The 26,485-nt window shown below is 43.3% G+C and overlaps 1 protein-coding gene across 15 annotated transcripts in view; it reads right to left on the bottom strand.

Moving 5' to 3' along the window:
- LOC147607047 (uncharacterized) overlaps nucleotides 1-26,485 on the bottom strand; it is a 151,514-nt gene that overhangs the window by 9,842 nt on the left and 115,187 nt on the right. For 12 of the 15 annotated variants that reach the window (XM_086791589.1, XM_086791595.1, XM_086791592.1 and 9 more), the window contains 10 exons: nucleotides 23,874-23,990; nucleotides 23,595-23,720; nucleotides 22,024-22,107; nucleotides 21,801-21,913; nucleotides 11,446-11,536; nucleotides 10,433-10,621; nucleotides 9,579-9,634; nucleotides 9,353-9,440; nucleotides 8,874-8,966; nucleotides 8,336-8,452 (listed from right to left, as the gene is read on the bottom strand). In XM_086791589.1, the coding sequence (XP_086647715.1) occupies nucleotides 8,336-8,452; nucleotides 8,874-8,966; nucleotides 9,353-9,440; nucleotides 9,579-9,634; nucleotides 10,433-10,621; nucleotides 11,446-11,536; nucleotides 21,801-21,913; nucleotides 22,024-22,107; nucleotides 23,595-23,720; nucleotides 23,874-23,990 (1,074 nt within the window). Of the gene's footprint in view, nucleotides 1-8,329; nucleotides 8,453-8,873; nucleotides 8,967-9,352; nucleotides 9,441-9,578; nucleotides 9,635-10,432; nucleotides 10,622-11,445; nucleotides 11,537-21,800; nucleotides 21,914-22,023; nucleotides 22,108-23,594; nucleotides 23,721-23,873; nucleotides 23,991-26,485 lie in introns of those variants that run through there. The other 3 variants (XM_086791599.1, XR_015264913.1, XM_086791598.1) reach the window with 3 other exon arrangements.

Here is a 26,485-nt window from a genome sequence, read left to right as displayed (position 1 = left end):
ACACCGGATAAAGGATATCCTTCATGATGGACTTCATCCCAGGCAATATGGTTTTGTTCCAAGAAGGCATATACATGATAATATCTCCAATACTCTCATTGCAATGGAATATGCAAAATACTCTGCTCAAGATGTCTTGGTCATGCAGGTGGATGTGGCAAAGGCATTTGATACGGTGCAGTGGGATTATGTTTCTCAAATCATGTCTAAACTTGGTTTTGGGCCAAAGCTAGTTAATGTCATATACTGGCTTTACTCAGATTCCACTGCTCAATGCTTTATAGGGAAACATTTATCTGAGTCTTGGACTCTAGAACGATCAGTTCGACAGGGATGCCCTCTCAGTGCTCTGTTCTATGCTATTGCTTCGCATCCTTTGCTTCTTTACATGGATCATCTGGTTGATACTAGACAGTTAGAGGGGCTTCAGATTTCTGGTTCACGGCCTTTCATTGCACAGGCTTATGCAGATGATTCATTCTTCATGCCAAAGAACAGTCCTGTGGAGCTTCGTCTATTGATGGATACTCTTTCAGATTTTGGGTTGGCAGCTGGTTTAAAGATTAATTTTCAGAAATCGAAACTTTTACCTCTCAAGCATTGTGATTGGCATGCTATCCTGTGGCCTGGCCAGATTATTTATCCGGAAAGCATAGTAAGACACTTGGGCTATCCCATTGGCTGGAAAATCAGAAATAAGCAACAAATATCTTGGGTGCTAAACAAAATTAAGGACAAATTAGAATATTGGAAGATCTCCACTTGGCCATTACATGTACGGCTTCGAATTGTTCAGTCCATTGTTCTGGCTTATGTCCAATTCTACCTTCCTCTATTACATTGGTCATCTCGAGATCTTTCTTCTTTTATGTCTCAAGCCATGGAAATTTTTTGGAAAACTAAGCTTCATAAAAAAGCTTTAAGGCTGCTCAAAATGGACCTGCTTTGCTCGCCAAAAATGCATGGTGGTTTGAATATTATAAACATCAAATTTCATGTGCTGGCAAGAAAGATCACTATGCTCAAAACCTTCTTTCAGCAAGAACAGCCTTGGTCTATCATGTTGGCTATTCTGTGTGGTCGTATGCGCACAAATGCTTATGGTCGCTGGTTGGTTGATCCATCGGAAGTAGTGCTTGGCAAATTTCAAGGTAAAATCCCTGGTTGTCCATTTTCTACTTCCTTGATTCAGGATTGGAAGAAAGTGCTCTCCCGCATCAAATGGTCTCCCCATCCTGCTTCTATAGCTTCCTTGCTTCGAATGGAAAGCATACATTGGAGTGCTGTTTTTTACTCTCCCCTTGCTGTACAACAACCAATCAGACCATACAATCTTATGAAATTGGGCATCCGCTTCATCGATGATGTAGTGGATACTATAGGGCAAATTCTTTCTTTTCCGGCAGCCTGCCAACAATACAATCTTGGGATGCATCATAGATCTATATGGAAAGTTATTGCAGATCTCTTACACCCTTTCATTCCGATTCCAACATTGGATGTAAGAGACAGGCTTCAAGATTGGCATCTTCAGTCTTCAGGCTCAAGATTATCCTCTCAATCTTTGCATCAGTTGACTTCTATACAGGCTTATCGATTGATATTACCTCCTCCATGGATTGCTCAACATGCTAATTCTCTTTGGCATCTGGATAAGTCTTTAGCTTGGTGGAAAGCAAAACTGACTTTGATATGGAAGTTTAAAATGCCACTGAAACAGAGACTCTTTCTCTGGAGATGCATTGTTGGTATTTTTCCAGTGGGAGTGAAATTGGCTCAAAGAAAAATTGCCTCTCCTTTTTGTCCAAGATGTCATCATACTACTGAGAGTGTTCTGCATTTATTGTGGTCTTGTTCATGTTCCAGAATCCTTCTAGACAAGATCTCCTATTTTTTATCTCTCAGATTTCCTGCACACAGATTCTACAAGTTTTTCTGGATGTTTGGCACCTTATCAGCTTCATTGTCACAGTATTCTCTTTTCTTCCATTGGATCAGATATTGGGCCTTGTGGACCCTCTGGCTACAGCGAAATTATACATATCTGAATTCACCCCTTCAGCAGCCTTATGAGTTCTTCCGAGCCTCGTTGCGGCAGTCTTTATATGATGCCGTGCATGAGGGAGATTTGGATGTTTCTTGTGTTCAGCTTTTCTTTTATTGTTTCTGATAGATAGGACATAGGCTCTTTTCTTGAGCACTGCCCTGCTCTTGCATAGAACTTTTTTACTGCTGTTTTTTGAGTTCTAGGGTTTAGACATCCTCCTGATGCCTAACCCTTTTGTACATTCATGATATAATGCAATTTCAACTAGTTTACAAAAAAAAAAAAAAAAAAAAGTGTGTGTATGTGTAGGCTTGCTGCCCTCCTACCCAACATTGGTATCAGAGCTTGGTTATGGTTAGGGTTAGGGTTACACATCAGAGCTAGGGTTTGCCCTTATTGCTCAGCTTTGCCCTATTGCACACAAACGTGCAGCTGCCAACTTGTTCTGCACGTCGCCTGCCTTTGAAGCTTGTTGATTGAACTTGAGTCGACTCTACCTGCTGCCCGAACTGCTATGTGCCGCCTCTTTACTGTACCTCCTGCCTACCTTCCAACCTGCCGCCAGTGCTATGCGCTGTCAATGCTCTACAGCCACCGCCCTGCCCTGTGCGCTCGACTGTACCAGCGCCGCCTTCCAATCAGCCGCCAGTGTTGTGCACCGCCAACGTCTTGGCGCCACCGCCCTGCCCTGTGCGTCTGACTGTACCTGCCAAGCACTGACAGCGTACAGATCTCCACCCACTTGCACACTACAAAATTTGGGGCATTTGAAATTTTTTGAAAATTTCAGCCCCCACAAATTTACATATTTACAGGTTTATGGGATTTGGCAGTTTTTGACCTGAAATTGCATATTTTGTTTGTTGAAATTTGGGGCTTTTCACCATTGAGCCTGCAATTGCAACATTGGCATTGATTTCAGCAGATTTGGTGAGTAATTGCACTAGAAATTTGGGGATTTTGCAGAAATTGGCACTATTTGCAGGTCTATAAGAGACATTTGCAGGCATTTTGGTTGGTACAAGTGCATTTACGTGACATTGGGGCATTTCTCTCTTTTTTTTAATTTGGGCATTACAACATTTGGTATAGGTGACAATGGCTTTAGCAGATTTACAGGTGCAGATCCGGTTCAGATTTGGTCTAATTGGCTGCCTAAAAATTGGGCCTTTTTTACATTGAGCCCATTTTTGCAGCATTCGACTAATTTACCTTTGATTTTGCTAGGATTTGAGCACTTGTAGCTCTTACAGGTGTCAGTTGATCGTGTTTTTCACGGCACATGTATACATTTGTGGTTTGCTGCAGTATATGTATGCCATTGTGGACATTTTGCTTGCATCATCGTGCAGTACACTTGCAGATTTGGGACATGCATATGTACTTCTTGTGATGAAGGAGTTTCCTTTCAGTCCATTGATTATCCTGCTATTTATCTCCCGCATTCTTACGGTTTTGCTGGGCATTGCCTACTCGTGGTGACTTGTGACAGATTTGCTGTGTTGTCATGGCCAACAATAATAATGACCTCTTTGGCATGCTGTCTCAAGAGGACAAGCTCAATGGGGATAACTACCCTATGTGGGCTTATATGATGCGTCATGTATTGGTTGCCAAGAATGTATGGCTATATGTGGATGGCACTGAGGAGCGTCCTCTAGCACCTGCTCCAACAGTGGAAGGTGAAGTGATTCCCACTCAACCTCGTGCAGGTCCACCTCCTCGTTCTCCTCCTACCCAGCAGCAGCGTACTTGGGATGCTAGGGATGCTCAAGCCCATGCGTTGATTGCGCTCGTGCCGCAAGCATATCATTCCGCATATTTGTTCCTACACCACTGCAAAGGGTGCTTGGGATACCTCGGCGGCAGCATATTCAGGTTGCAAGGAGGTTCGTGTAGCTTACCTTTGGGGCAAGCTTGAGACTGACCGCATGCTTGAAGGTGACTCTATCGATCAGTACCTTACGCACGTGAAAGACCTACGAGAGCAGCTCATTAACATTGATGAGGTCTTGACAGATGGCTATCTTGTTAAGACAGTTTTGCGTAATTTGCCCGACTCTTATCAGACATTTGGCACCACTCTACGGTTGTTGGCTGGCAATGCACGGTGCACCTAATGCAGTCACTTTTGACAACCTTGTGACTCTCTTGCTTAGTGAAGAGCAATCCCGTTCCAGCAGGAACAACATGATGTTTGCTGAGTCAGCAGTGGCTGCTCCCTTTCGTGGGAATAGATCTGGGCCTAAACCTAACCCATCCGATCCTCCCAAGACAGAGGACAAGCCTGAAAAGAAAAAACGCTGTAATTATTGCAGGAAAATAGGACACACCATAGAGGAATGCAGGAAGCGTATTGAGAGTGAAAAAAAGAAGCTGGCATCTTCTTCCACATGTGCAAATCAGGCCAATTTGGCTAGACATGTATCAGCCTTGACCATTACATCTTCATCACCTGCAGAGATGTCTTTTGATGCCGTTGCTTTTGATGACTATGCTCTATTGTCTGGCAGATGCATTTCAGGGGGGGGATTTTACTTGCCCACATGCAGTTGGTGATGCCTATTTGGATGCTTGCCTTTAGGGGGGGATTATGCGATGCCTCTTGATTTGATGCAGTTGATGTCCACATGATCTTTGACATGCATTTCAGGTGATGCGTTTATGTACTACTGTGCTCTAGCATTAGCACTATGACATTGGGGATTCTCCTTTTCCCCGTCATATAGTGCTTGCTTTTCCCATTGGCACTGCAGTTCATCTTTGCCATCATGATCTCTCTTGATCACTCTTACTGTGGAGCATAGTGCAAGGCAGCATTCACAGCTTTATCACCCTACTACCCGTTCACACCGTTCACTTGAGGGGGGTTTGTTGGTCATGTCCACTCCCCGCTAGTTCAGGTGTGAACCCAGCTTACTCATAGGCATTTTTTCCCTGTGATTGGACACAGTTTTTTTCCCTGTGTGAACACACTTTTGTGTGTTAGGCTTTTTAGTACTCACTTGTACTTTCATTTCTTTATTATTGAGTACATCTTTTCCAGCACTCTCACGTTTCTCTGTGCTTGAGGTTGTGTGTGTGTGTGTGTGTGTGTGTGCAAGCTAGCTGCCCTCCTACCCAACAAAAAGAAGGTGTCACAAACCTTCTACCACAAGATAACATTGTCCCTCCTCTGAATAAGAGCATTAAGGTTGAACAATTGAACCTTCATATCACCATCATGAACATGATTCACCACGTTCCAGCCTGCACAGGCATACCAAAACCAACCACCAAAGGAAGGATTCTCACTGAAACAAAAGCGCACGGAAGAATTCCAAAAGGTGCCACTTGCACTAGGATGGGGTGAGAGGGAGTGAATTTCATCAGGTAATCCTACAGTTAGTTACCCATTCTTCCACCACACTGTCAGAGGAGATTCCACATTCGGTCCAGACAGTGGAGACCCTCTGGACAGCAGCACTGGGAGAGTTTTCAGAACACGCAAGAATGCAGAGATGCTTTTGGAGACTGGAAATCTTTCAAAACAAGAAATATCTTTTTTTTCTGGCTTTCTATTCCACGAGGTAATTAGTGGAGGGAAATTTTTGGGACAAACCCTTCTTGCCCACGTTACTCAGCACATACAAAAACCATCCAGCATTGTACACAGGTGAGGATCATTTGGTACAGGACGGGTAGCCTGATCAGTAGATTTGTATTATCCATCACTTATATGACTTGGTATTCAGTTGCCTCGCTCACCCAGTCAGGTCCTCAACTATTCCAGAAGAGAGCAGACTCATCCAAAGCTAGCAAGATAAATTGTCACACAGTTGAGTTTCGCCACTTGGATGAGGTGCACGTTTCTCAGTTCAGGGCATGCCATACACCAATTGATGGTCCAGGAGACTGTTGCCAGCATTACTGTGTGTAACATATGTAGAGCCAGATGCATAGAGGTGATTGAGGGTACTCAGATACATCCATCACAGATGCTTTGCTGCACTTCGACCAGAGTATAGGGCTCCTCCAGAGCTGCTACAGCCAAGAGGAAGATCTTTCTCATAGAATCGAAGAATTGCCCTTTTTTCTTCTTCTTGCCTATCTTGGGGCTTTCAGCCAGCTTTATGGCTTTTCCATGCTTTGCATGGTGTATGTGTGCTTTTGAGCCTTCTGACTTTGTACATCTTTTATATAGAAGTGTTTTTTCTTAGGAACAAAAATAGCTTACTACTTCATCTAGCCTATGCTTCTAAAATACAAGACATTTATTTGTTTTAACTCCCCCCTCCTCACTATGTCCCTAAACCTGAAGTAGAGGGGTGGAGATGATCTTTCATGACCCATTCTTGTGGCAACTCAGCATTTTACACAAGCCCTATCATGTTTAAAGCAATGATCCTCAATAGCAAGGGAGGCCTACCAGTATTTTCTGAAACTGTCTCAACTTCCCCTCTCCTCTCTCTGTCCCTAAACCCGAAGTAGAGGGGTGGAGATGATCTTTCATGACCCACTCTTAAGGAGACTCAGCATTTCACACAAGCCCTATCATGTTTAAAGCAATGATCCTCAATAGCAAGGAAGGCCTACCAGTATTTTCGGAAACTGTCTCAACTTCCCCTCTCCTCTCTCTATCCCTAAACCCGAAGTAGAGGGGTGGAGATGATCTTTCATGACCCATTCTTGTGGTAACTCAGCATTTCACACAAGCCCTATCATGTCAATAGGAAGGAAGGCCTACCAGTATTTTCTGAAACTGTCTCATACAAGAAAACACCAAGTATTTTATAAAACTGTCTCATTCAAAAAGCATCAAGTATTTTCTAAATCTAGGGGATACTGGGTCGTAGTGGGGGTGCAATGTAACTCCTGATTCTGTTCTTTTGTAGCAAATAGATATGGCCAACCACTTGAGCTCTTCTCTTTGCCTGGCTGAGGAACCTGGGATTGTCCGTGTATGTCTATCTTTGAAAAATCATGTTGGAGACGGTTGGAGGTCACTTGTGTGATGTGAAATGCAACATTTTCTGGTCCTATATGTGGGCTGGGGTGGCCTTGCCAACCGATGAACATTAGGAGACAAATTTAAAAACCCGTGACCAGTCTTCATCCTTGAAAGACTTATTTTCAGCTGATAAGCTTCCAGGATCATTTTATAGGTAGAATCTAAGTTCTGTTGGGACTATTGTCAAGAGCTTTGCATTTATGTATAGTTGGTCTATGTAAATCTCAACAGAGCGGGAGATGGTTATGCTTTATAGGTAATATGTATGATATCTCGGGATGGCCAAACCATCGGTACTTTTTAATATGAGAAGAGATTAAGCTTCTTTTTTAATATGAGAGAGATTAATAGACAACTGTGCGTCCAGGGGCATAGCAAGAGGGTTGAGGCTCAAGTCCTCACCCAGCAGAGTGGAACACTTTCACCACTACAATACTGTAGCTGACTTGAATGCCCAAATTCAACAAACGATTTAGTTTACTGCTTAAGAGAAGTGAAAGATGGATCACATGGCAGGCAATAGGTAAAAACAGTGATGGCAATGAGGGGTTGCGGTAGTGATAAGCACAGAAAGGGGGATGATACGCGGGTGAAAAGGGCGGTGATAAGCGCGCAAGGGGGCAAGGTGACGGGGTGATGGTAAGGTGATAAGCGGGATAGAGGGAGCGTAAGAGTTGCGCACTGGGCAAAAGCCGGCCGTTTGGGTGTGAAGGAGCCAGCTGTGTGAGTAGCCACTTGCAAGTGCGAGGCACTGAGGACGTAAGGAATCATGAACAGCCACCAAGAAGGGAACCCACCATGAGAGCATCCGCAGTACCCCATTCGTAAGAAGACGAGCATGGTGGCTAAACCCCAGATTAGCAGCATCGCAGAACTCCATTACTGATGACAAAACCCTAGAAACTTAGAAAACACAATAAACCCAGGATCGCCAGAAATCAGCACTACGTGTAGCAATGCCCAAATACAAGATAAATTGAATGTGGGATAACTCACACACACCTTGTGATTTCACATGTGCATACCATGGGCAACCTACCCCTCTGCAAATACACACCCATGGAGTTGACTAACGTTTTAACACTTAATAAACCTTTTTCGGATCAGACACCCTAATGCACTGCTTTTTGTTCGGATTTTGAGACATGAAGTAACATGCATCTCTAACATGACAAAAAGATCATAGCTATAAGGTCAATGGCAACCTCACACTTAAAAATTATTGGACCACCTGCATCATCTGTTCAAAGTAAAAACCATTCTAACATTTAATTTCTCAATGGTCGTTAAGTCTATACCTGAACAAAACGCTCCACCACTTCTATCCGCATCTTCAATGAGTGCATTTTTCCATCTCGACGAGGACTCTGCATCTTTGATAGAAATTTCCATGCCTCTTTCATTGCTCCTAGGGCCTACAGACATTTTTTCAAATGGCTCAATGCACCATGAAAAATCAAGAAAAATAACATTTTATACCTCATGTTTTGTTTTTTTTCCTGAAAAATAGACTTAAAACAACCACCACCACCACCACCACAACCACAATGATGCCAAGATATAATGAAATAATTATTAGTAAAAATTACAAAGATACGAAATGTATAATGAAATAATTTTCAGTTATTTCAAATGGAAAGGAGGCCTTGTGGTAGTGGATCTGGATATGCTAGTATTGTATCATCTGAGGATACATGTTGCTTTGGTGGATTGAATTATGTTAAAAAATGGGTTATGGGAGATTTCAGGGGCTGGAGTGTATGAAGTGCAATAGGAGTAGTGGTAGAGTAGGAACACGAGGCCATGAGTAGGGGTGTGTTCTTGACAATCACTCACCTTTTCATAATCTCGAAATCCATCAATCTCAATCTGGGCACAAGCCTCATAAAAGGAAGCCAACAATTCCATTTCTGATGCCTTTGTGTACATCTAAAGATAGAAAATAACTCTTTAATATGATACAAGAGATCAAAAAATGATCATTTAAAAAATCCATTAAAAGACACAATTATGATGTCATACCATGAGAATGAAAAAGCCTTGAAAATACACGTCATTTTTTAAGTTTTCCATGGCACTGTATACCCATGGTATCATTGTACTATTCATGGTCTCATATGCCATGGATTTATTGTATCACTTTGGTCTCATAGGCCCTTTGGGTCTTTATTAGACGCTTAATATCTCTCCTCTCTCTCTATCTCTGACACACACACACACACACACACACATGCGCGCGTGGCCACCCATACCCGCCTACGCGGGCATGCATATACACACACATACGCATGCATGCATACGATTCATCTACATACTTGAACAATTTTCTTCATGATGTTTGCATCATGATGCCAATTTAGTGTTTGTAAGTAGCTAGCGGCCAGAACATATAGTTGCTTCTGCCTGCACAAGTTACAAAGGTTTTACAAACTGGAACTCTTTATCTTTCTTTTACCTCGTCTGCAGACAAGGTTCCCAAGCACATCAATTCTTTCGTGCATTCAAAGAAAAACCATATAAAAAAATAGCCTAGAATCTCACCTGGAGACATTTGCATACATGAGGATCTTCTCAGTGTCACCTGATTTCATCAAAGCCTGCACAAGCATGATTTACTTTCATCAGAGAAAAAAGATTCTGACTACCCACTTTTTTTTTCCCTGGGGAAAAGATCCTTCCATTAGTTAATTAAAAAAAAGCCACGAAGGGCTAGATACAAACTCGCCTCCATATACGGGCAACGACAAAAAATCAAAAGGTGGAGAAAGATGCTCGTCTCCTCCGGCTGGCTGCTCTATGAGGAGAAGGCTATCTCATTCAGGGGGAGGGGGGGGGAGGGGAGAATAACCACACAGGTGGTCTGTAATGCCAAGTGGGATCACCACCTCTATCGATAAGAAACAGGCCAGGCCGCAAGAGCGTCAAGAAAGCTTCCCGCCGCTTCCGCATGCGATCAGAACCACCCTGCAGCTTTCCCTATGGAAGAGTGCTCTACTACCATGGGTGCTGCAGCAAACTCTGCCAAGATAATATCATGTGGGACTGGTGGTTTGCTGCATATCATACGGGAGGGCATCATGACCCGAGTCCTCTCTATCTTCGGCCATTTGGCCCCTGTGAGATCAAGTGCCAAAAAGGGTGCTCCATACATCAATGCCGGAGCGACCACGGTGTTAAATAGCCACATCTTGGTCCTTGGCTCCTGGAAATGGGCCTAGAAGCACTGTCTCTCCATGAGAGCAAGAGAAGCACACCCTCGCATCTGCAGTCGAGAAGAAGTGTCCTGTAAAAGTGACTCCCAAGTACAATATGCGTGTGCAATCTCCATTGGGCTGCCCATGTAGGTGAAACTCAGTCGAGATGTGAAACTCAATAGAGAGAGAGAGAGAGAGAACCTTCATGGCTTTGAGTTTGTCCCCAGCTTGTGTGTACGTTCGACACGCTAGATGAAAGGATCCTTGTGCTTCACAGAATTCAGCAAGGGCTGTCAATAACTGTTTTGAATCTTCCATCTTCTCCTCAGAAATTTGCTTTGAGAAGAGCTCCATCATTTTATCGGTGATTTGGACACCCTCGTTCATGCACTATGCAAACAAGAAATGAAAAATGAAGTCCATAGTTGATATAAAAAAATAAGGCAGATTCTATCAATAGACCATTCACAAATTAGCTCATACCCAAATTGCCACTGCAGATTTAAGCTGCAAAATGATTTTTAAAACAAATTTTTTTGTTAAAAAACTGTAATTCTTTGTAATAATCCTTAACTATCAGAAGTGATCCAATCATGGGGGTGTATATCTGTGTTTTAGAAACCTAATTCAATAAGTAATCCATTAACGCATTTTTCAAAACATGTATTACCCTCAATCTGTCCCCCACGAGTTGGTCTAATAATCAGCTGCTCATGCTTGTAGCCCAAGGGCATGAGTTCAAACCTCACCACTGGCAACAGGCATTGTCTAGTGAGAAAGACTCAAATTCTCACCCATAGTCACCATGGCATTCAAAGTGTGCCAGCCTAGAAAGACAGGGAAGACTCCTTACCTAAGAGAAAGATTTCTTATGGCTGAAACCAAATCATTTGCAGCATGGAAAGGGGCCGAGTGCAAAAAATACCTCTCATCCATGGCCTATAAGGCTGAATGGGAAGCAACAAAAAATCATGCAATAAAAAACTGCTCCCCCAATATGAAAATCATTGCCTTCAACAAGAAAAGAGACATTATCCTCAATCATGCGTGTGGGGAATGTCAAGCTTTTGAAAATTCAATCAACAAAATATTGATACAAGTGCTACTCGACATACATTCTGCCATATGCAGAAAATAGAGTCACTTCAGAAGGGTTGCAACACAAAACTTCACAACTTCAGATCAAAGGGTTGCACTTCTAAGAATAAAGATACCAGATCAAAGGCTCGCCTGTGTTGACCTGCAGCAATAAGAAGTAATGTTGCCTTCTCAAACTGTTTATGTAACAAAAGGCAGTCCCCACACCTGTAAGGATCACCAAGATTATGAAATTAGGGATGCATTTAATTGGCAAGCACTTCTCATCAAGTGATTTTGAGAGTGACTGAGAATTTCATTTCCATCTTCTCTCACTCTTTAAAATCAAAAGAAAGCTCTTCCTCTCTTTCCCTTTCCCTCTTCCTTTTCCTTTTCGTCTCCCTCTCCCTCTCCCACTCCCACTCCCTCTCCCTCTCCCTCACCCATCCCCCCATCTCTCAACTCTATGATGCTCACTGTCCATCCCTAGAGAACTCCCATATGTCATCATCTAGCACAGAGAAAGGAGACTGCCCTCTAGGTGCTGCATATGTGGATGTACTAGGAGCAAAATAGCATATGGCAATATACAGGAATCTGCCTCTGTCGGCCCTCAGTCTCACCCACATATATCTAGCCTGATCATCTCTCCGAACGATGTGTAGAAGCGGTTGCAGCTCCTCCCTAAAAAGAACCGCCACTCCCCCTGATCCTCTACTACTGTGTACCGATCTCGTGCCTACTCTGCAAGTTGTCTCCCATGTGTATCCTGTCACCTGTGGCATCATCTGACCAGGGGCCTGGTGAGTCTCCGAGTAGAAGACTATCTCTCTATCTCTAAAGCTGTCCTCAAAGGCACCTACATCAAGTCTGAGGGATCCATTGCAGTTCCAAGCTGCCAGCTTTAATTTGGTCCCATAGGTCTTGCACCGTCATGTAGAGCGTCACTCCACGATGACCACCCTCTCTTCTCTATAAAATGCTATCTTTCCCTTTTCTCTTGCCGCCCTAATCTCTAGCATGACTTCCTTCATATGTGCAAGCTGTGAAAGAGTAAGATCGTCACCAAGAAAAATGCCTGTATTCTTTAAAGTGGGTCGCCTCTTCAAGAACTCCTCCTTCGCCTCAATAGAGGGGAAGCAAAGTATGAGAGCTCTTTTCTTTGATGTTTCCCCGAGTTCTGCCTGACTGCACCTCCTACGCCGAGAGAGAGAGAGAGAGAGAGAGAGAGAGAGAGAGAGAGAGAGAGAGAGAAATGGAGGGGGGTGATGTTGCGGAGGGGTTATTTCCGCGCGCGCATTTCCTCGCTCTCCCTTTCGACAAGCTCACGGGAGGGCTTGCCTGGTGCATCACCGCCAGTAACGTCGACGTCGATGAGAAAATGCACGAGGGCTCGCCTGGTGCATCACCGCCCGAGAGAGAGAGAAAGAAAGAAAGAAAGAAAGATTTTATTAACGTCTTCCAAAAGACCGAACTCGGCCTATGAGACAAATCAGAGTACCTGTATGGGGTATCCTCTGTCATCCCAACAAAATGAAAAAGTACTGAACAAAAAAAGCTGAATCTGGGTGTGCACGGGATGGAGCTCTACTACTACGAGAATGCAAAGCTATATGCATGGAGTATACAATCATGATATGCAACCTAGCTAGCTCCATCCTGTACCATATTGGGGGTATAAAATGGTATACATCAATGAAGGGGGTGTCCACAGCTCCCTGAAGAACATGCCTGGGTTTGCTCTGAAGCGAGCCAGTCGCTCCGCACCCTCTCTGTGACACTGAGCTCTGATCTCTGTCATCTCTCTCTGGTATAGGCGTGGTGTCCGAAAGCCAGGTGTCCTCTGTCTCCTACGGGCTCTGAGTGTCTCTGCTCTCTGGAGAGTAATTCCCTGCCGTGTAGGAGCTGGGAGTGGGATGGATCTCCGAAAAAATGTAGTAATCTGTGTCTGTCGTCCCCCCTCTGGAGCTGTCTGAGCCTGTAATGATGTCTCTCTGTGACGTTGTATGTCTAGAATGAATCTCCCCAGTATGCGCTGGTCTGCTGCCTCAAAGATCTGGCGTAGGGAATGTGGCTCTCTGAATAAAATGGGATATCTCTCTCTGATGGCTGTATATGCTCTGCATCTGCATACATAATGCTCCTCACTCTCCACCTCCTCTTTGCACAATCTACATACCCTCTCCTCTCGAGGGATCCGTGTTGCTTTGCCAGTCTCGATCTCCAATCGATGGGATGAAACTCTAAGCTGACCAATAGCCACTCGGGAGCCGTGTGGTAAAAAGCCCTCCATGTATCTAGGCCTCTCTATAAATCCATCATCAGTGATACTCATGAAGTGATCTCTGTAGTATAGCATCTTCGGTGGAAGAGGCTGTGTAGGCGATATCCATGTCTCTCATGTATAGAGCCGCCATAGGTCCTGTCTCAATACTCTGTTCCTCTCACTATGAGAGAGATGGATATGTGGTGCATCCCTGTCATACTGGAATGGTGGTAGATGATCCATGTCTAGGCCATGCTGTGAGAACCAATGTGTGACCTGTGCATACCATGATCCTCTGTCTCCTACCTCAGCCAGCTGTCTAGATGCCTTGAAAGCTCTGTATGACAATCTGTCCTGTGGCATCTCTCTGAATCTGTCTAGCAGGCATATAGTCTGAAATATGGCCTCTACCATCATAGGAGGCGCAGCAAACTCTGCTCGGATCATGTCATGAGGTACTGACGGTTTGCTGCGTATCATGCGTGCCATCATGAGGGCCTGTGGTCTCTCTATCTGTGTCCACCAATGGGTAGCAAGGACTGGCGCCCATACCACTGCTCCATACATCAATGCCGGTGTGACTAATGTGTCAAATAGCCACCCCTTCGTCCGCGGCTCCTGAAAATGCGCCTGGTGGCACTGTCTCTCTAGCATAGCCAATGCTGCATATCCCCGTGTCAATCTAGCTCTGGCTGCTGAACCCATGGTGAAGCATGTGGCTGCTGCAGAGAAGGTAACCCCTAGGTACACGTATGATGTCACCACCTCCACCTGGCGTCCTGCGAGAGTGAATGTCAGCTGACTCCTGCCCTGTCTCGATGTATGAAAGACCATAACCTTGGTTTTTCCAAGGTTCACAGTAAGACCCCTCTATGTGCAGAAATCATCGAGTGCATGTAGATGATGCTGTAGACCTCCTGGAGACTCAGACACTAATACAATATCATCAGCATAAAGCATAATATGTACTGAGGTACCTGCTAAATCAACTCCATCTCCGCCTCCCCGTGTAATGAAGTCAGCCACCTCATCAATGTATAACCCAAATAGCGTGGGGGAAAGTGGGCATCCTTGCTTCACACCAATGGTGCTAGCAATAGTCTCAGACATACCTCCTGGACATCTGACTCGCCCAAAAACCTGCTCATATAATGCATAGATGCCCCATGTCATATCTGCTGGTATGCCAAGAGACTGCAGGCGCTGAAAGAGCCTCTCTCGTGGTACTGTGTTAAATGCCTACATGGTCAGTGGTAGAGAAAGCTCTCCTGAAGCCTGCCTGCCCGCCCTGATGAGCGTAAACCTGCTTGCTCAGCATATAAGCTAAGCTCTTGCTCCAACACTGCACCATAGAGCTTGGCCAACATGTGGCCAACCATATCTGTCTAAGGGTGTGTTCGCATGCAGGTGGACACATAGGCAGCCATCCACACTCCTTAGGCCATCATCGTTCGATCGTCATGGCGCTTGCTTCCACCTTCCTCTTCGGCGATAATAGTGTGCAATGCTTGCCCTTCAAGCTCATGCTCTGGATCAGGTACGATGGTTGCCATGGACATCAACTCAACTTACGACGCCGAGTTCTACCAAAGTTGTGTAGGGTGTTCACTCCAATCTGCCGAGCGACTAACTTGTGGGGTTCGTCCGGTGGCTTGTCCACTGCCTATACAAAAAGTGGCCAATATTTGGAAAGGGTGGAACCCACTCGGGTGTGTGTGTGTGTGTAGCCGCATGAAATTTCTGTGTGCAACTAGGAATGCAATAAGACCTCATGAAAAAAAAAAAAGGATTCATGAACCAGGAACCAAGCTCCATATATCACTTAGAGTCCGAACTATCGGGTCTACCACTAGCAGCCTCACTCTCATTAGTACTAGGATAAGACTCCTCACTAGATTCAAAATAAAAATCCCCATCTGAGATGAGATTGCCATCATCATCATACTCGGGGCTCCAAACATCTACACAAGGTGGTGCATCCTCATCCGCAACATAAGTAGAAGAGCTAGCAAAGCCCCGTCGACAATCTTCGGATGGGTGGTCGAGCTCCTCGTCTAATCAAGAAGCCTCAACTTGCCACAATAATGCCTCCTCTGCTCGTGGTGGTGACAGAAACCACTAGCAGCAAGGCACTCACGACCTCGACTACAGGTGACCTCTAGATGTCTGCGTTGGACCAGACCTCGTGATCCGAGAAGAGTTCGAGTGTTTTGTAGAGAGGGTGGATGAATGCGCATATACCATGAATAGGCCTACACACCCATTGCCACTTCCTCTCCACAATGGTCTTGATCTCATCAAGCATATACAGACACATGCCACATTGCAAAAATTAAAATCAAGCTTAAGTACTGTGTACACACCTTGATTTAGGAGTGCATCGATTAAAATAGCTTACTAACCTTCTTGCATCAAGTTTCGTGCAAGCTCGGAGCTCCTCAATTGCCTTTCTCATGAAGTGTGTGAGAAGGCCCAAAGTGGATCCCTCCATGTCCGACATGCGAAGTACTCGGTACAATGGAGTCATCACAACTATGATGGTCCGTACATCATCTCAAAAGGAAGGATCCAAGCACTTGTGTTGCACCGCATAACCCTCGGGGCTTAGATGATCATCCCATTCTGCCCACTCCTGGGACACCACCGTGCGTTGAAGCTCGCTCAAGGCAATTCCATGCGCTTGGAAAGTATTCATTGGTCCTCTCTACATCCTGAGTCTCCAGCCTTTCAAGAGCCTCGAAATGCATATTCTCTTGCAAGATTTGCCATAAATCAAATAGAAGATGTAGTGGATGACAGTGGCAAGGTAATTTCTTTTCCGTAGGCTTCTAGAAGATATGGGCTCGGTATGCATCATAGGCTACTATGGAGAAAGCTGAAAGATATGCTGCGTCCTCTCGAACCAGTGCCCCCTTTAGATCCGCATGCTAGAATGCATGATTGGGCTTTCCAACATCCTGATGGAAGCACATTACCATTTCATATGATTACCACCGCTCCATGTACCACCATTTACTTCCACGGCCATGGATATAGGAGCATGTGAATCATTTATGGGTTTTGAATAAACCTCAAAGTTTGTGGAAGAAATGCCTACAATGTATATGGAAAAATGGTCTTCCACTCAAACAAAGATTGTTTCTGTGGAGACGTTTGACTAGAACATTGCCGGTTTCTAATATTCTTATGAAACATGGTATTGCATCTGATAGATGTTGTAGATGTCGTAGTCACATTGAGACTGTGCCACATCTGTTATGGCATTGTACTTATTCCAAACAGTTCTTGACATGTCCAGCTGATGATCTAGCTACTCGTTTCCCTCGTAGAAGATGCTCAAAGAACTTTTAGCTTTTTGGTGTGCGCAATCCAGGATTACAAGATAACGCTTCGTTCTTTTCTTGGGTTAGATTTTGGGCATTTTGGACAATATGGCAAATGCGTAATGCTACCATGTTCAGTCAGCTAGACTTTGATCCTTCCCAGTGTGTTTTTGGTCGTGATCTTTCATCGAAGTGGAAATTGCAAAAATCTATGCGTCAAGGATGCCCTCTTAGTGCATTGCTCTATGCAATTGCCACGCATCCACTTTGATGTATATAGATCTCTTAACTGGATAGGGGCAATTACATGGTCTGTGATTACCCAATGGTTTGCATTTTGTAGCCCAGGCCTATCCAGATGATTCTTTGCTCATGCCTAAAAATGATCCAAATGATCTCAAGTGCATCATGAGAACTTTGGAATTATTTGGTAAAGCAGCTAGACTTTATATCAACTTCTCTATGTCTAAATTTCTTCTATTGACTTCTTGTGCTGGTATACACTGCTATGGCCAGGGCAAATTATTCCACTAGACCACTTGGTTAGACATCTAGGATATTCACTAGCATGGTATCTGTCTACGCACGATGCTATTCTTTAGGTATTGAACAAATTGAAGGCCAAGCTAGCATATTGGAAGCTTTCTACATGGCCTTTACATGTGCATCTCAGAATTGTTCAATCAATCATTATGGCCTATGTGCAATTTTATTTGCTGTTGTTGATTTGGTGTAGAACCGATATTGATTCTTTTATGTCTAATGCCTTGGAATTGCTACGGAAAACCAAGCATCATATGAGAGTGCTATGTTTTTTGAGACGATCTTTGGTCTACACTCCTAAAATTCATGGTGGATTAAACATACTCGATCTACATTATCATCTCTTGGCAAGAAAGGCCACCATGATTCCCACTTTCTTTCAACTTCGGCAGCCATGGGCCATAATGCTTGCAAGCACGTGAGCTTCTATCATAATAGAGCTTATAGCAATTGGCACATTTCTCACTAGAAAGGAATGCTTAGTAAATTTTAAGGAAAAATTATGGGATGCCCTTATGCATCTTTTCTTCTTCGTGATTCGAAATTAGCTCTGTCTTCTATTTGCTGGCATGGTAGAGATGTGCTAACTTGGAATTCTTTTCTATTGGAAAGCATCCATTGGTCTTCAGTATAGGAACCACGAAAGGCATGCTTTTTGGCCTCTATTGGAATTAACATTGTGGCAGATGTTGTCACAGATGAGGGATTTGTGATAACTTTCCCACAAGCCTGTTTGAAACATAACTTGGGTTTGCATCACAAGCAAGTGTGGAAAACTATTACTATGTTGTTGTGGCCTTTTGAACCCATCCCACCCTTGGATGATCAAGACAAACTTCGTAATTGGCAACTTGTTGGTCATACCAACTCTCTTCGATTGAATGCGCTTTCGGCAAGTAAATGTTTCCTTCACCTTGGATTATGCTTTATGGGGCTTGCATAAGAATACTAAATGGTGGAAACAAAGACTTTGAATAATTTGGGGTTGTAAGCTGCCTCTCAAACAACGTCTATTCTTATGGAGATGCCTTGTGGGAATATTTCCAGTTTCTACTTTTCTAGCAAAACGACATATCTCTAGTGATGGATGTTGTATATGTGGACCGCATGTAGAGTCTGTTCCTCGCCTTCTTTGGCATTGCACGGAGTCCAGAAATTTCTTGCAAGCACTGACTCACAACCTCCGAGGATGTTTTCCATTGTTCAAAGGAGGAAAACCCTTCTAGATTTTTGGGTTCTGCCATCTTGCATGGCTGGATTTGACGCTTCCATCATTTGGATGAGATATTGGGCACCCTGGACTATTTGGAAGGCTAGAACTATACTGTGTTACGATACCTTTCTCGAGATGCTTATGCTTTCTTTCATGCCAATCTTCGCCGGTCCCTACATGATTGTCGATAGCTAGAGGCTATTGACATCCCACAGTTTGATATCTTTTTCTACTGTTTTTAGTTTTCTTCCTCCTTGAATGACTTCTCTCTCAAGTACATCCTCCCTATGTATATTGTTTCTTGGTAATAGAAAACTGGCTTTTACCCCCTCCCCCCCCCCAAAAAAAAAAAAAAGTGTGTAAGAGAGACTCACAATACAAGTGTGGGCTGTGGGAGAGAGTGTGTATGAGAGAAAGAGAAAGTGTGAGAGAGTAAGAGTGTGTGTGTCATGTATGATGTGAGAGGGGGATGGGGGCTGCCTTGGGCCCTTAAAGCCCCCCATAAAGTCCTCTAGAGACTCAAATGGGTAGAAACGAGCAAAAAAAAAAAGTTGACTATGGATGCCTCGAACACATCGAACGCCTCCAACGGTTTGAGGAGCGCCTCGTAACAACTAGGCCAGAGTGATGGAGACATCATTGTAAGCCATGGGATTTACATGTTGGATAGGTATGAGAGATTGGCACATAATGCTTGTTCAGTTACTGCCACACGTGCCATGAGTGACGCGGAGCTATGTCATGCCAGGACACCATCGATCAACGGATATCTCTACTTTGTGACTTTTATTGATGACTACTCCAAGCACAGCTACGTGTAGTACCCGTTGATAGCAAAGTTAGAAGTTTTCTATGCCAAGGGGAGTAATATTCAACTGCATGCTTTGTGTATGGCCTAGATGCCTTTTGGCAGATCTTGGTGTTGGTGGACAAAAATCCCCAACCTCCATCTTCACCGACAGCCATAGTGCATTAACCATTGCAAGGAAAATCCAATGTTTCATGCTCCCACAAAGCACATTAAGGTGCATTATCATCATGTTAGGAAGGGGCTCATTGCAAGAGATTAGCCTAGCTTATGTCTCTGCACACAACAATGTGGTAGATATGTTCACGAAAGCTCTCTCACAAGAGAAGTTCGAAGCTTTTCGCAAGCTTTGGGCTTATTGCCATTTGGGATTTGATCAGCCACATGATCCCTATACATGTTCACACCATCACTACAAGGGGGATTTGTAGCCATTTATATGGTAGTGATGTGTGGACGTAGGATACGGAGGTTTTTTCCCCCGAGAATGTGCACACACTCTTATAAGTGAAAGTGGTCTTATCATGTCACTTCACTTGTACGTCGCTCATTCTCATCAATCTACTTTGAGCATTGTGCTGCTCTCTATCTCTGCTTGCTTGCTGCATCTATGTGTGTGTTGCTACCTTTGTCTCCACTCCAACAATGAGCAGAGCAACCCTCTGCCACACCCTTTCAACCTCTCTAGAGCTCCAAATGCACAGATGTATGGATTCTACCGAGGGAAATCCGATGGAGAGCCTGTTACAGCTCTATCCCTACCAATAACTTGGAAGAGCAAACCAAGAATTTAGTCTCTCAATATTTTGGGCAGCTCTTTCTTAACGTATGTTAATGTATGCTTCGTTTATTCTTTTTTTCTTTCTTTCTTTCCGAGAAGAAGATCCTTCTATTAGTTACAGAGCAAAACAACCAAAATGGCTAAATACAATTCTCTTCCCCAAATGGGAAACAAGAGTCAAGATATACAAAAAGGAGGGAGGATGCACTTCTTCTCTGTCTAGCCGCTCTAGGAGGAGAAGGCTATCTCATGCAATGGGGGGAGGGGGATCACATAGGTGGTCTATAATGCCAAGTGGACTCGCCACCACTATCTGTAAGGAAGGGACCGTGCTGCTAGATCCTCAGGAAGGCCTCCCCGCGCTTTCGCATGTGGTCTAAGCCACCCTGAAGCTGCCCCCACTAACCACGGAGGGTATGAATGATATCGAGCCAGATACTCGAGATAGACTCCGCTAGCACAGTGAGGTTGCCTTCAATGGCTTCGCTCCATCGAGCTCTCCAGTCTACCATGAAGCCATATCGAGAAAGTAAGGGAGAGCTCTCATCTGTGCCATAAACTGCCGAGGGAATATCGTCCCTGGTGAACATCCTCAGCCACTATGGGGGAGGGGGGTCCGGTATCGAGGCTAGCCACTCCGGAGTCAATGTTGAGGCTAAGTTTGTCTCTGCCTCAAATCCCAATAAGGCTTCTCTCCTGGTCCTCTAAGAGCAACTGTCAGAATGTAAGCCAATCTCCAAGTGACCTAGCAGGGCCCGTAGTCAAAGCTCCCCATGATATATGCGGAGCATGTGACCACTAGGCAGACGGACCAAGGGGTTCCAAATCAGAGGCTATTGAAGCCGCTTCTTGGAGGCTACTGGGACTGACTGCTAAAGGGCTAGCCCCCTGAATAAGAACCTGGCTGTGTGAAGCCAAGTAGAGTCCCAATACACCTCGGACCCACTCCTCCAGGAAGCCTATCCTGTACATCATCCCCTCCAGAAAGCCCCAATCTACTCTGTCATAGGCTTTCTTGAAATCAAGGAGAACAATCAGATCCTGTCGACGCATCTTGGCCAACACAATCGGCTCTCAGATGTTCCCTAGAATACATCCTGAACGAAACCTGGCTGTGTACCATGAATCAAGTCAGGGAAAGGGGTGCAGTCTCCGTCTAATGGCCTTGGCCAGAATTTTATAGGCCGTCCCTAGGAGGGTGATTGGTCTCCATTGCCAAATCTCCAATTTGTCACCACCCATCTTGGGAATCAGGTCTTCATTCGCCTCCACCTTTCAAGACAATGATCACCTTTCTAAAAAGAAACTCCAAGCAATTCACAACTATACCACATCTGGCACTCCAATGACCAAGATGTGTGGTTCCTCCTCTCTTATTGGATTGTGGCACATTTCAACATATTCCTTGTGGCACCAGATCTGTAGAGGCTCTTCAAAGTACACAGACCTGATCAGTAAGCACTATCTTTGCATCGTATTAAAAGAGATTTTGAGTGGTATGTTGGGCACATCCATTTGAAGAAAGAAAATCTCTTATATTTTCCATCCTTGGGCTAACCTTGCCAGAAGGGAAGGATCAGTTTCTTCATTCAGATTGTCTGCTATGGCTCTCAGCGCATCAAAAAGCTGAGAGTGAACACAAACATCGATTGCTTTCTCAAGGTCACCACCCTGCAATCATTCAAATTAAAAAGAGTTGAAAAAAAAACATGCAAAAATTAATGCATGTGTTGTAGAACCATAAGCTGAATTCAATTATTAGATCTTTAGATGTTTATTACCTTTTGATAAAGTAAAACAGCTTCCTCACAAGATCCTTTCTCTTCAAAATATCTTGCTGAAGAAAGCATGGTTTTCTTGGTACCCTGCTAGTATATGTAAGGTTTAACTAATACGATCTTCAACATTAATAGACAAAAAATTGCAAGATTAATGTATTTATGGGACACCACCTGCACAACCTTGTATACACAACAAGTTTGGAGATTCCACAGCCTCTTATACACACAACCTCTCAAATAAATACCCTTATTTACCACATACACATGGGGTTTTTACATTAAAAAACCCTTGTACCCATTGTGTATATGAAGGCCCCAAAAAAGCCATATTGTTGAGTGAATCCATCTTGCATTAAACACAATCCATATAAAGCCATATGCTATTCTTTGCCAAACAGACCTTGATTTTTTTCCCATGCTATGAAAAACAATTTTAACTGCTTTGGCAAAAGAGGCATCCGTATTAAATTAAACAACCTTCCTATAATACAACTACTGCTGGCCTAACCACTCCTCGAGCAGATAATGCCAGACGAGTCCATTGTGAGTGAAAGAAAAGAAGGGATAGTGGCTCTAAACCTTCATAAACGCTGCCCTCTTAAGAGATACTCCAGATAGACAATATGGTGTGAATAATGCCTAGCTAAATGACAAATAGTGAGAAGACATTGATACATCTAAGCACTCTTCATAACCTATGTACATTTTCCATGCGAGCCAAGGATGTGCTATGCTGAATAGCTCTTATATACCAAGGTATGGTGACATTGAAACTCCAAGGGAGATTTCAAATTGTCATGCAGACTCAACACAGATGGGAAGAGACTCAACATTTTCCAAAAATGAAGGAAAAAGAACGATGCTTCTCAAAAGTGTTCTATCATGGTACCTTGCTTAAACTTTAAAATGTTGTTTAACTTTCGAAAAAGCATTGTGAGGGATCATTTATGAGTTGATTAGTTGTCTAAAAAACTTTGGTTCCTTAAAGTCTCCTTGCATAAATGATGTCTAAATGACATGCAAGTGATTTGGAATTTATGAGGTGAAGGATAGGATAGGTCTCTGAAACAACTCGCAGATTCAATCTAGCCATGATGGAAGCACACACGACTATTGGCTATATGCTCTTCTAGGGTGGGCAATCATATGCGCATGGACCTGAACTTTGTTCATGGAAAGAAGAACAGGCTTTGTGAGAGTCATTTTTCTTTCGTTAGCATTCAAGAAGACAAATAGCAGTATATTCACAAAGGATCAAATATTTTGTGGGTTACTGACTACATTCTCATTCATATTTTGACAAAGATGTCTTGAATGAGCATGGTGGTAAACCTTCATGGAACCACCTCATAGAAGACCTAATTGGTGTAGCTCCTACAATCTCTGATCAGGAAGGGGTTGTTTAGTGTTCATTTTTAGATTTATTCCTCTTCTTAAGAGCATTTGATTGTCTCCAATGGACCTTGATAAAGTATCAAACATAGTTTAAGATATTCGAGATCAATATTCTGAATGCAAATGATGAATTGATGAGCATGTTTGATGAGTTAGTGAGCATATTTAAGATTCACCTGAAGTGCTAGGGAAAGCAGCTCTTTGTCAATCCCATGCTTCATTGCGAGATGAGCAGCACTATCACTCTTTCCTGCCTTTGCAAACAGTTGCATAGCCCGAAGAACATTCCCTAGTTTCTCATACTTTGGAAAATCTAATGTCAGGAAAGACCATGCAAAATAGATGTAATTTTAGGTAGACAGAAGAACTTTGTGACACAGAATGCAGAAAAAAAAGTATTTTTTTAAAGATTTTTCAAAGATCCTGTGAGAAGTGTTTTTGATTTCGATTGTTACCTGCTGACCGAGGTGAAATGTGGCAGATGGGTCTGAAGTTTCTGCCACAATATTCTCTGCTGTCTCCAAATCACCAAGGAAACAGTGAACTCTTACCACAGATGTGACTTCACCAGCCTGACAAGCATATAGGGCAGCAATAAGCTGACGTTCAAGATAATCAAGGAATAAGGAGTTTTAAATTGTGTATACTGATATGTATGTGTGTATGCTCATGTGTATGTACGATTGTATGCATGCATGTGCCTATATGTACGTATGTATGTGTATATGCATGTATGCATCGTCGATCATTACGCCAATCATTGCATGACAGTTTTGAGCCGTAGTAGATTGATCAGCAGAATTATGAAGTCTTTTTCCACTGTTTTTAGATGTACTTTAATGAGAGCCTCACACCTAGAGGGCTCTCCAATATAAGATAAAATAGTGGTTTCACCCCAAAAAAAAAAAAAAAAGTTTTGTGACAGCTATCAGCTACAACAGATTGATCTACCTCAGTTTCATTTGTTTTTTCACTGTTTCTAGATGTATATCATTGCACGTTAATATAGACCGTGTTTTTACCCAAAAAAAAAAAGTATGCATCTATGCGTGCTTGTGTGTACACATCGTGTTGGTATGTACGTATGTATGTATTTTTGCATGCATGTATGTGTGTGTACATATCTATGCATGCATGTACGTATGCTCAGCATGCCTTTGCTAGAAAAATAGGCTATTTTAGAGGTTTTAGTACATTTTATGCAGGAACTACTGATTACTCAGGCACATGCATATTAATACAAACAACTTTGAGGCCAGTGATCACCTATAATGATCCTCTTGGTAGATACATAGTACTGCAATGTATGCTAAATGAGCAAATGCATGAATTTGCGAGTGTATATGCACCGACAACATCAGCTAGAAGGGCAAAACTCTAGAGAAGCCTGGCTGTCTATCCGTGGTTGACAAATGCATTTGTGTTAGGGGACTTCAATAACTCTCCATCAGTGCAAGATAACACATGGGAATTCACACATGATTGCAGCAGAAAAAGAGGCAGACATTTATTACAGACACTGTAGCAATGGATATGTGGAATGTGAATTGTTCGGACAAAAGAGGATTCACATTTCAGCATAATGTTAGATCAGCGAGGCTCAACAATGCTATATGTTAAATGTGCACAATGGGGATCCGAACCCTGCGAAGGTATGGGTGGATTATGCATCACAATTATCGGATCATTATCCATTATGGGTGGGGATACATTTTGAAATAGATATGGACAATGCAAGGTTGCCATGTAAACGACTGTGCATAGTCAATACCTCCTACCTCTCACATGATGTGTATCAAGAAAAGATATATAGAATCATTGCATTACTTAGAGAATTCCAGCTTCCTGGCAAAAGGGCCTTGTGAAATTGGCTCCAAAAAACGATCTATGCCTGAATTTGGCTGATTGGAGACCCATCACTTTAATGCCAGTGCTATACAAATTGGTGACAAAGATGATCTCCAATAGAATAGCCAACGTGCTTAACAAAGGGCTGCATCCTACCCAATATGGGTTCATTTCTAGATGACAAATATATGTAATGCTTATGTGGGAATGGAGTATGCCAAATATATTGGTCAGGAGGTGTTGCTACTGCATGTAGACATTGCCAAAGCATTTGACAGAGTGCACTGGGATTTTATTGTTGCCACCATGAAACGTCTAGGATTTGGTCCGAAAACATCTATTGATTGTATGCAAGCAGCATAGCTACATGTATCATTGGGAAAGGATTACCATCACCCTAGACTTTGGGAACATCAGTTAGGTAAGGCTGCCCACTGAGCTCCATGTTGTAAGCAAATGCCACTCATCCTCTATTGATGTATATAGATATACTTACTTGGAAAGGATAATTACATGGACTTATGTTGATGACTCTTTTTTCTTCCCGACAGATACTCCATGGGATTTGACAGTGATTATGAATGTTGTGATATTGTTTGGGACAACAGCGGGGCTGAAAATCAACTTTAGAAAGTCGAAGTTGCTACCACTAAAACAGGGAGATTGGCATAGTATACTCTAACCAGGAGATATACTACCCCCACGCCAAATCACTAGGCATTTGGGATATCCTTTAGGTTGGAACATATCTTTCAAAGAAGCAGTTGCATGGGTGCAAACAAATTACTGGCACTTGTCTACATGGCCATTGCATGTCACACTACGAATAGTTCAATCCATCATAATGGCTTACATAAAGTTCTTCTTGCCATTGCTAATTTGGGACAAAAAATCTCTTGACACATTCATGTCATTAGCAATGAAACTGTTATGCACTCATAGGAAGGCTTTAAGGCTATTGAAAATGGAGCATGTATGCAGCACTAAAATGGATAGTGGGCTCAATATCTTGAATGTGCATTACCATGTTCTAGCTCGGAAAAGTACCATGATAATAACTTTTGTGGAACAAGGATAGCCATGGACACAGATGCTAGCTGCAATGTGTGCGCGTTACAAGGTTGATTCTTTTGGGCATGGGAATCTCTCCTACTAGGATATCTTGGTAGGTCGGGTACAAGGAAAAATCCCAGGCTACGGCACGGGAATCTCTCCTACT

The sequence above is a fragment of the Cibotium barometz genome, chromosome 56, assembly GCF_041138505.1.
Source record: "Cibotium barometz isolate CiBa-2024 chromosome 56, ASM4113850v1, whole genome shotgun sequence".
Lineage (NCBI taxonomy): Eukaryota > Viridiplantae > Streptophyta > Polypodiopsida > Cyatheales > Cibotiaceae > Cibotium > Cibotium barometz.
This window is presented reverse-complemented; position numbering and strand designations above follow the sequence as displayed.